This window comes from Hydractinia symbiolongicarpus, chromosome 10, assembly GCF_029227915.1.
Source record: "Hydractinia symbiolongicarpus strain clone_291-10 chromosome 10, HSymV2.1, whole genome shotgun sequence".
Lineage (NCBI taxonomy): Eukaryota > Metazoa > Cnidaria > Hydrozoa > Anthoathecata > Hydractiniidae > Hydractinia > Hydractinia symbiolongicarpus.
Genome location: NC_079884.1, coordinates 14663261 through 14672955, shown reverse-complemented (window position 1 = coordinate 14672955; position 9695 = coordinate 14663261). Strand labels below are relative to the sequence as shown.

Sequence of the window (9695 nt, the reverse complement as noted above, 5' to 3'; positions counted from 1 at the left end):
TTTTCACAAAATTTTAGGTGATTTGACATGGAATTACCCTCTAACATCCTTTATTTTTCTTTAAACTTTTTCCTGAAGTGGTTCTGCATTGTTTAAGGGAAATTAGTCTAACTGCACAGCATTGTAGGCAATAAATACTATTAAAAAAATGACCATGTAAGGACCCAAATTTCATTACAGTATAATGAAGCTGGCTGTCAAAGATGACATGGGATATAGTTTTAGTACACTTTGTGAAACATGGTGACAAAGTTTAGCTTTAGCTCTGTTAGCCCTATTGAGTTTAACTTGGAGAGCATTCCGTCTGCGTGAATACTATTATGTCTTTTGTAGCTACCTAGCTATACAAATTGCTAGCTCATACCAGCTAAAAGCATCTTCTGTCAGACTTTAAACTGATACCTTGGGTTGGGTGGGTTTTGCTGGAGACATCTTTTTTGAAAATCTTGTTATACTACTTTATGCAAATAATTAGGGATTTGTTTTAATTGTGGTTAGCGTCACTAATTTTAGGAGATATACTCTGTCAATTATTTCTAGTAGGGACCACAAAGACAGTTCTAGTATGTCTACCATTTGTGGATACAGAAATCTAATTGAAACCTCTGCACAATTAGATAACAGACATGTGTGGGAATTAACCCATGACCAATTGGACATGAGTCAAATCCTCCACCTACCAAGGTACCGATCCCCTCAAAGCTTTTCTTATAAAATAAAATGGATATCACAGAAGACTTAAACCTTTCTGTGCACCAGACAATAATTTATTTATACATGGAATCTTGTTTACTCAGAAAAAACGTCAGTTAAAGTTTGGTATGTACCTTGCAGAAAAATAAGAAAAGAAATGTGATACATGACTTTCATTGTAAAATGCAGAACAATTTTAATGTACTGCCAACTTTCTGAAAACACTGCTAAAACCGTAGGACGGCTGTTGGTGGAACTTAGTGTTTTAAAAAGCTAAAATTTTGGCTAACGAAACTGGATCAAAAGTTCCAAAGTACACATAACAACATTTCAAGAATAACCTTGGCAGTACCGGCCGGTATTTAGGTAAGAAGTTTGAAAACGTTTGAAAATTCTGCAAAGAAATGGTTTATAATAACAATATTTTTTTGTGTGACATCTTTGCCAGGGGAGTCCAGGGTAGATGTCAGTTTGATGTCTTTCGTTATAAAATCGATTTCTTACTAGCCTCTTAGTCCGTAGAATGATTAGGTTCTTAGCACCTCAAAACCTTATATGCACATGTGTACGCTATTCTCCTAAAATGTATGTATAAGGCGGAGCTTGGGCCACTTTTTTGATAAAATTTATACCATTTTTCCAATAACTCCTAAACTTGTCCGAATTGTTCCCTTTTATTCGTTTTATTTTATTAGGGGTTGTCTACAAATTTCGTATGATATTTTATACGAATATATACGAATTTAATTGCTTTTAATTTGTATAAAAATCGTATACAATTCGTATAGTGTTAAATAGTTATACGATTTTTAAAAAATCTAATAAGAATTTTATACGATTTTCATGCGAATTGTCATACGAATTATATTCTCTTTCATACGAATTGTCATTCGAATTATATTCTCTTTTAAACGAATTTTCATACGAATTATAATTCGTTTTTAAACTTTTGAAATGCGATCTAAAAAAACATTTCTATTGCCGTTTTTTGTTAAACTTTTAAAATGCGATCTAAAAAAACATTTCTATCACCGTTTTTCGTTTTAAAACTTTTAAAATGCGATCTAAAAAAACATTTCTATCACTGTTTTTCGTTTTAAAACTTTTAAAATGCGATCTAAAAAAGCATTTTATTTTGAAACTCATATACGAATTTAATACAATGTCAAACGATTTTCTTTTTTTTGAAACCATACACATCTAATTAAAATCTCATACGAATTTTTTGTTAAACTCGTACGAATTTAACTCATACGAATTTAATTTAAAACTTATACGAATTTAATTTAAAACTTATACAAATTTTTTAAACTCATATGAATTTAATTTAAAACTCATATGAATTTAATTTAAAACTCATACGAATTTAATTAAAAACTCATACAAATTTTATACGATTTTAGAAAAATTTCATACGAATTTAATTACTGTATGGCAAAAGAAAATTCGTATAGCATATACGAATTTTTTTGATACGAATTGCTACAAATTTTGTAGATGACCCCATAAATGCGCAACATCATTTTACTTTGCCCGATGATGGAAGAAGGATCTCCCGAAACGTCGCCTACTAAACTATCATGTTCAAGAAATGATAAACTTTCCACAGTAATATGAATACTGAACAGACAAACCGAAATAATATCTTCACCAATAAGAAAAAGTCTTCTTCTTTTGATAATTCTTTTAATAATTTCACCAGTGCATACTCAAAAAAATGTATTTCAGAAATTAGCAATTGCTCCATTTGGTTAAAGCTTGAAATCCTGATCAAAGTAATGTCATCAATCATCAAAAAAAGGATCATGTGTTTTCGACAAACAGGTAGAAGATATATATATAAGGGTTATATACAACAAAAACCTGCCAATGTGGACAACTATATTTTTGAGAAATGTTTTACCTGTTGCTGGAGGTGTTGAACAAGAAAGTGTGTGGGTTCATGAGCTTTTTACAAACAGTTGAAGAAATATTGGGTTTTAAAGGTTTTCTGATGACATTATCAACCTGTCCGTTCGAAACGAGTTGATTAACCCAGAATTGGTCCCGATTTGTTCCCATGTGGTCCCTAGTTACCAGCACAGTAAAATTTAGCTGCATCAACACTTCGTTTCCATATTATTTGGCCTCAAAGTTATAACTGCAATGCAATTGCTTCACTGATATTATTAAAAGCAATGTCATCAGTCTAAAATACAGTAACATCCTGGTGTAAAATTACAAAAGTTAACAAATTAAACATGTAAAACTTTCCTAGCTACATCAAAGAGAATGAACAATCCACTATGCCTGCTACAGACACACTGACACAGTTAGCCTATTAAAATAGGCAATGGTTTATAAGAAGGAAATTAGTTCCAGAGCTCTATCCTGTTTTTTATTATTTTGGCAGTAAGAGTGACAAAGGTATTGTGAATGACTTTTATTGTTGCATTATTGTGACTGATCGCTTTGAAGAAATCGTCATTCACTTGTACCGCAGGAGATAAAATAATGTCAAAACAATGTTATCCGTGACAACATGAATAGAAGCTAATATAGTTAATGCTTCATTTCATACATTCCTAACCTGTTAATGGTCATCATTCTATAATCAAGGTGAAGGGCCTCTTTAAGAGACAAGAGAGGAGTTGAACGTCCTCCACCATACCTTAGTTTAAAGGGGCGATTGTGGAAGCCCCATGAAATGCCACATAGTGATGGTGTCACTTTAAAAAACACCCAGTCCGGTCTGTGAACGGTTGGCGCTAGGAAGGGCATCAAAGATAGCAGGATAGGTTCTGCTTGGAAAAAGTTCAGAGAGTTACTTCCTTTGTTGACTAGGAGAGTCCTGTCAATTGAGGTAAAAGGAAGGTTGTATGAGGCCTGTGTAAGAAGTGTTATGTTGTATGGTAGTGAGACATGGGTAGTGAAGCAGGAAGATCTTGATCGTTTAGAAAGGAATGATATGAGAATGGTTAGGTGGATGTGTAACGCCAGTCTGAGAGACAGAAAGAGTTCAGATGAGTTAAGAAGCAGGCTAAGTCTCCGTAGAATTAAAGATGTTATCTAGATAAAAAGATTAAATTGGCTGGGGCACTTGGAAAGAATGGAGGAGGATAATTGGGTAAGAAAGTGTATAGACTTGATAGTTCCAGGGGCAAAGCTCAGAGGCAGACTGAGAAAGACTTGGCAGGAGGTTATAAGGACAGACTTGATACAGAGGAAGTTGAGTTTAGATCTAACACAGTCTAGATCAGATTGGAAGAGGGTCATTAATATACCCCGTCCAACCCATGCTAGCATAGAAAACGGACGTTACGCCGAGAATGATGATGATGATGATGAGGGGCGGTCTTAATCTGTGCAGCTATAGTTGCAAAATAAATCTGTGCTAATCACATGAAATATGACATTTTGTTAAATGTGTTTAAGGTGCTGTCTTTCGAGGGGTCATTTAATCAATATAATTATTTTGGTGCTATATGCTATTATATATACTTCAGGAAAAAACTTATACACAATATTCTAAATGCCTAACTGCATGTACTGCAAGGCTGACGTCCGTAAAGATGAATGTGATGTTTATAAATGTAGTGGTTGTGGATTGTATGTTCACTTGGCATGTACAAATTGCAATAAAACATCCAGATTAAAAGGTATTTTAGAGTTTTTTTATCTGCTGCATTGATGTGTAATATTTGTACCTGTGAATAATTTTTTTTCAAAAAAATGTCAAATTTGACAGCGCACTTGTTTTTTTTGGTTTTTTTGGATATAATAAGGTCTGAGAAGGATAGGTAATCACCAATCCCTCTCAGACTTATTTATTTATAGCCTGTACCTCGCACACCTGCTTTTTATTTTTAATTTTCTCACCTTTGCTTAATTTCATCACTTTTAATTTGTCATGTTTGTGTAATTGTTTGTCACTTATTGTTTTTTCGTTGCCTCATCTGGAGTTTAATCAAATAATGCTGCTGAACAAAATAGCTGGCGATTATTATCAGTTTGTTTGTAGATTTTAAATCTTGTGGAAGAGAGTTAATTGGCATGTTTCTTTTTTATAATCAAACCCTTTGGAAAATACCTGTTTGCAAAATTTCTTTTTTATCAATACCAAATTTATTTAGACTTGCGTTGTTGCCAGTTTACATTTGAAAAGTTAAACAGATTAAATCAATTATCATGATTCATTTTTCATCAGTATGGATTTGCACAATCTAGTGTAAAGGCCTTCCATGCAAATTTATATTTTTAGTAACTTGACTCATAATATAAATTGAGTAACATACAATCTAAAATTAAAAACACATTGAGTTTGAAGCTAAGTGAAGCATGTCATTTTTTTCTGTTTTGTAAACTTTAATTTTCTTTCAGTGTGGAGTACACAAATAAAGTTTTGTCATTGTTGAACTTAAGATATTTTGTGAGCTTTTTTGTTAAATAGTCAATAACCCTTGGCACACATATATATGTGTTAGACCAAGCATGTCTTTAAATCTCTTTGGCTAATTACAGCGTGGGTACAGTAAATAAACTGTGGTACTATAAAATATTACTTGTAGAATATCATTTTTACCTCCCCATAGGTTTATCCAATAATGATGGCACTTTCTATTTCGCATTCAAACTTAATAGTTGTTTTGCTTTTCATTTTAGCATAATCTTCTTCTTCTCGGTGTTTCGGTGTTTCCTTGACAATGCTGTCCTTTTTTTCAATTTTAGGTGATTATTTGTTTCAATTTCAATGCAAGATGTGCAACTTTGATAAAATAGATGCGATAAGTAGGATGAAGTTGAACTGGGTGCAGATAATTCATTTGGCGTTGTATAACTTGACAATTCTTGAAAACGGACGGCAAGGATTTTTCAGGTTGGTGTGTGTGTTTTTTCTTCACTGGCATGTTTAAATGGAGGCGAGCTGATTCTGTTGAGCGGGAGATTTCGAAAGCATTTTATTTTCTGCACGATAAGGCCAAAAACATTGATGATAAACTTTTTTGATGTTTTTATTACTTTGACAAAATAAGCATTATTTGTGAGCACTCTCATGGATGATATTTTTTTGAAGAATCCTTGTAATTTAAATTTACTTGGAAGCGCTGTAAAATATATAAACAAACTTTCGTGGCTTTTTCAGCCTGCCTAACTGGACCAATTTCCTTCATATGAACGTAAAAAAATATCAGCCTGCCTAACCGAGCCAGCCCGGTTAATTAGCACACCCCATACAAGTGCAAGCTGTTTAGGTTAAGCTCTGTAGTAATTGAACATTGTTACAAAGCTTAAACTGACGTAAAATACGCATTGTAGAAAAAAAACATAGTTCTATAGCAGTAGTGCATATGGATTGCATCTAAGTATCTAATATTGCTTCAAAAACAATAAAGAAACACTCAAAAATAAATCCCTTTGACTTGCGTTAACCCTATTCTGGGCTTGTCATGCCATTTAAACTAGCATTCTGCTGATTTTCGAGTAACGAGAAACAACCATTTTTGAATTTGTAAGCCGCTTCTAGTTGCATAAACGTGAAGCTGTTTTTCGATTTCTCGTGTGTTAGGCGTGCAAATTTTCCTCACTTTTACTTTGCAGGTGGAAAGAAGAAATCTGTACTTTTATTGAACAGAACTGGATGAATTTAATGCCAGGTCGCACCAAAACCACAACGTGGAGCAGTACTGTGGCTGGAGCGTTATCCGTGCACAGCCCAAAACTTTTTAAATCGGGACAGTACATGTTTAAAGAACCAGGATGGTGGGGCTTGCAAGAAGTGAGTCCTCCTTTCAGAGATTCCGAGTTGTACAAAACATTAAAAACAGTCCCTCTCACAGAGATGTCGGAAAAAAAGGCTGAAGCTAAACTTTACGATGATCCTTTGCGGTATGGTCGTGGAAAACGCCAAAAGAAAGACAAGAAAGCCGATTGTAACAACGTAGCTTTCAAAATACCGAAAATGAGCAACGATAAGACAAAAGTCAGTAGTATACCACCTACCACTAGCAACACCGAACATGAAATCCATGCTCCACCGATACCGAAAATAAAAATTAAGCTTGAGAGTGGAACCAACGCGGAACAGCATTCTCCAAAAGCTGTTGTCGATTGCCAACCAATGATAATTAAACCGGAACCAGTTGATACCTCCGTTTGGGAAGAAACTTTGCCTAGTTTACCGGTTGATGAAGATTCGTTTGACGGCATGGAGTTTTCCTACGACGCAATGAATTTCTCCAATATGGATTTCTCTTCTGTGGACGACCCGTTTCCTCTGTTCGATGATGCTCTATCCTCCATACGCTCTGTACAATGCGACGATGCTAGTAATACCCAAATCGATAAACACGAAGAAGCTAATCATAAAGACTTGATTCCGAATGAATTTTTAAAACGCGAGTTAGTGGAAACCCCAACTCCAGAGTCAGAAATCGAGCAGAAAAAATTGGTTTCATTGACACCAAAAGAGGAATTGGAATTTTTGTCAAATATTAGCAGCTACACCAATGTGATGGAGTGCGACTCGTCCGTTCGTAGACTCTATCGTAAGTTACAGAATCGTAAACTGAAGAGAGAAATCGGACTGGAGATTTTTAATCTAGACGTGACGGTCAACAAGCTAATCAAAAAAACAGCCCCAGACAGTATGAAGTTTCTGTTCAGCAGTGAAACTCCGACGGCGTTGCCGGAAAATAAAAATGCTGTCAAACCCATTACAGACGATAATTCTTATCATCACCCAGCGTTGCAGGGAGTAAACGTGTTAGATCGGTTTGACTATAAACAAAATTTGCGTGCGAGTTGTGAAAAACGCAGAACTACTCTGGTTGGTATGATTGGAAATGCGGAAGATTTTAGTTACACGCGCTCTATTACAAGTCCCTACACGTCGAGAGTTCTAAAGCCATATATTCGCAGAGATTTCGATACGTTACCTCCCAAACTTCAAATCCTCAAACAAATACAAGAATTAAGGTCTCCAAATACGTACAAAAGATGGCCAATAGATTACTGCTATGTTCAACCTAATCATATACCGGCAGTAAATGCTTTATGCGGTGACTTTTTTTGGCCTGGTATCGATGTAACGGAGTGCCTAAATTATCCGGAGTTTAGCTGTGTTGTCCTGTACGGGAGGCTGCTTATCGGTTTCGCTTTTATGGTACCGGATGTCAGCTACAACGAAGCGTATATATCGTTTATACTAGTTCACCCGGACTGGCAGCGGGCTGGTATTGCAACTAATATGATTTATCACCTAATACAAACTTGTATGGGAAAGGATGTCACATTACACGTTTCTCCTTCAAATCCATCCATGATGCTTTATCACAAATTCGGTTTCAAAGCCGAGGAACTTATCCTGGATTTTTATCAAAAATATTTACCAGAAGATAGTAAAACCTGCAAACATGCGTTTTTGTTGAGATTACAACGATAAAAATATTGTGTTGTAAAGTTTATTTCGCTTAAACCTGAAATAATGGAAAACATGTTTGTTATGGCTAATTTCTATAGTGCGCAGCTTATTATTAAAGATTTTGTTGTTTATTATTACAATCATTCATTATTGTAGCTCATGGGATAGCTAGAAACGCTTTTTAAGGCTCTGGCCCCTCGTCCTCAGATCTCTTTGAAGCTTTTCTATTTTTACTTAACTAAAACTGTGGACGAGGTGGCAAAACCTGTCAACATGTCGTGTTTGGAAATTAAATTAAATTGTGCGGCATAAATCAGGAATGAAAATTATGTTCTGACGATTCAGCTGTCCGTTTTAAAAATCCGCGGCTTTGAAAAAACTGTTAAGAAAGTTTCTTAGATGTCGGTTTTTTGTTTTGGCAGCTTGTCTTAAATAAAAGAATGACCACTTGCTTAAAAAATATTTTCAAATTTTAGTCCACAAAAATAGCGTTATTTGCTGCTTAGAAAATTTAGTTACCGAAGGACTTCTAAAGTTGTTTACATCAAACCTTGTTAACTTTTATTCTTAACAGGCGATTAAGAAGAAAAACATCTTTGGAATATCTTTTAATAACCCTTTAAGTAGTTTTTAGTAATTACATCATTCAGAAGAGTATGTGGCCCTGGGAACAAAGTTGAGATCGGATATAAAAAAATGTGTGGGTAACTTGTTAATGGTTAACCTGTCTCAGAACAAATTGTCGAGAAGTTTTTTATCACCGATGTTCCTAAATCACCGGAACTTGGTATAGGGAGAAATTAAGTCAATCAGCCAATCAATAACCAATCTCAATTTTAGAGTTTCCAAAAAAAGTAGAAAAGTCCAGCGAACGAAGTTGCTCATCAACAGCCTAATGCTTTATGAATCTGCCGTTGCCGTTGTTAGTGTAAAGCTGGAGTGAAATCAAGTTTAAGTGCACGCCGATAACCCTACCTTTTCTTACTCCCCAAGTCAAACTCGACCCCAGCACATTGCACCGTGGTGGCGCCATTGAGAAGCAAATAGTCCCGGGGACGAGATTGTTCCCAAGTATTACTACAATCGTTAACAAAATTAATGAAATGAAAGGACAGTTATTCATTTTTTAAACATGGCTAAAATATTTAAGTGGTCGATTTATATACTCTACAGTCGGCACGCTGATGACTTACACACAAGCCGTTTGAAGTTTGCTAGTGGCAGCCGCACATCGAGGTTCCCAAAGTTTGGGAAAGATGATCGTGCTGACCGTAGCGGCAATTAGTGCGACTTGAGAGTGAATTTAAACAAATAGTCGAAGATCCGAAGTCCGCTGTAAAGTTTAAAATGTGCGGCTGTAATATAGAAACTAGCTATATGTAATATCACTTGTGGTAGTGAACTTTTTAAATGAATTTTGTAAATGTGATATTTGTCATTTTTGTTTTTTCTGAAAGACATAAGGTACTCTTGACTATTCTACGACGACCACGCACCACGCAAAAGACAATTTATGTAGTTGTAGTCGAACTTGGCGAACATTCTGCAGTTATAGGGAGAGCACGAGCATCTGCCTTCGCTGATTTTTTTGCAAAATAAAAAA

The 9695-nt window shown here is 35.2% G+C and overlaps 1 protein-coding gene across 1 annotated transcript; it reads left to right on the top strand.

Moving 5' to 3' along the window:
- The first annotated feature begins 3236 nt into the window (after window positions 1-3236).
- Window positions 3237-8169, top strand: LOC130612297 (cysteine-rich protein 2-binding protein-like). The gene is made up of 3 exons (XM_057433607.1): window positions 3237-4331; window positions 5401-5548; window positions 6271-8169. Exons 1-3 carry the CDS (start codon window positions 4205-4207, stop codon window positions 8111-8113), a joined length of 2118 nt encoding a protein of 705 aa, XP_057289590.1. The 5' UTR covers window positions 3237-4204; the 3' UTR covers window positions 8114-8169.
- The last annotated feature ends 1526 nt before the right edge of the window (window positions 8170-9695 follow it).

Coding starts and splice junctions, on each gene's coding strand:
- LOC130612297 (XM_057433607.1), top strand. CDS start 4,205: ATGCCTAACTGCATGTACTGCAAGGCTGACGTCCGTAAAGATGAATGT. Junction 4,332..5,400: donor TAAAACATCCAGATTAAAAG/GTATTTTAGAGT, acceptor TTTCAATTTTAG/GTGATTATTTGTTTCAATTT. Junction 5,549..6,270: donor GGACGGCAAGGATTTTTCAG/GTTGGTGTGTGT, acceptor TTTACTTTGCAG/GTGGAAAGAAGAAATCTGTA.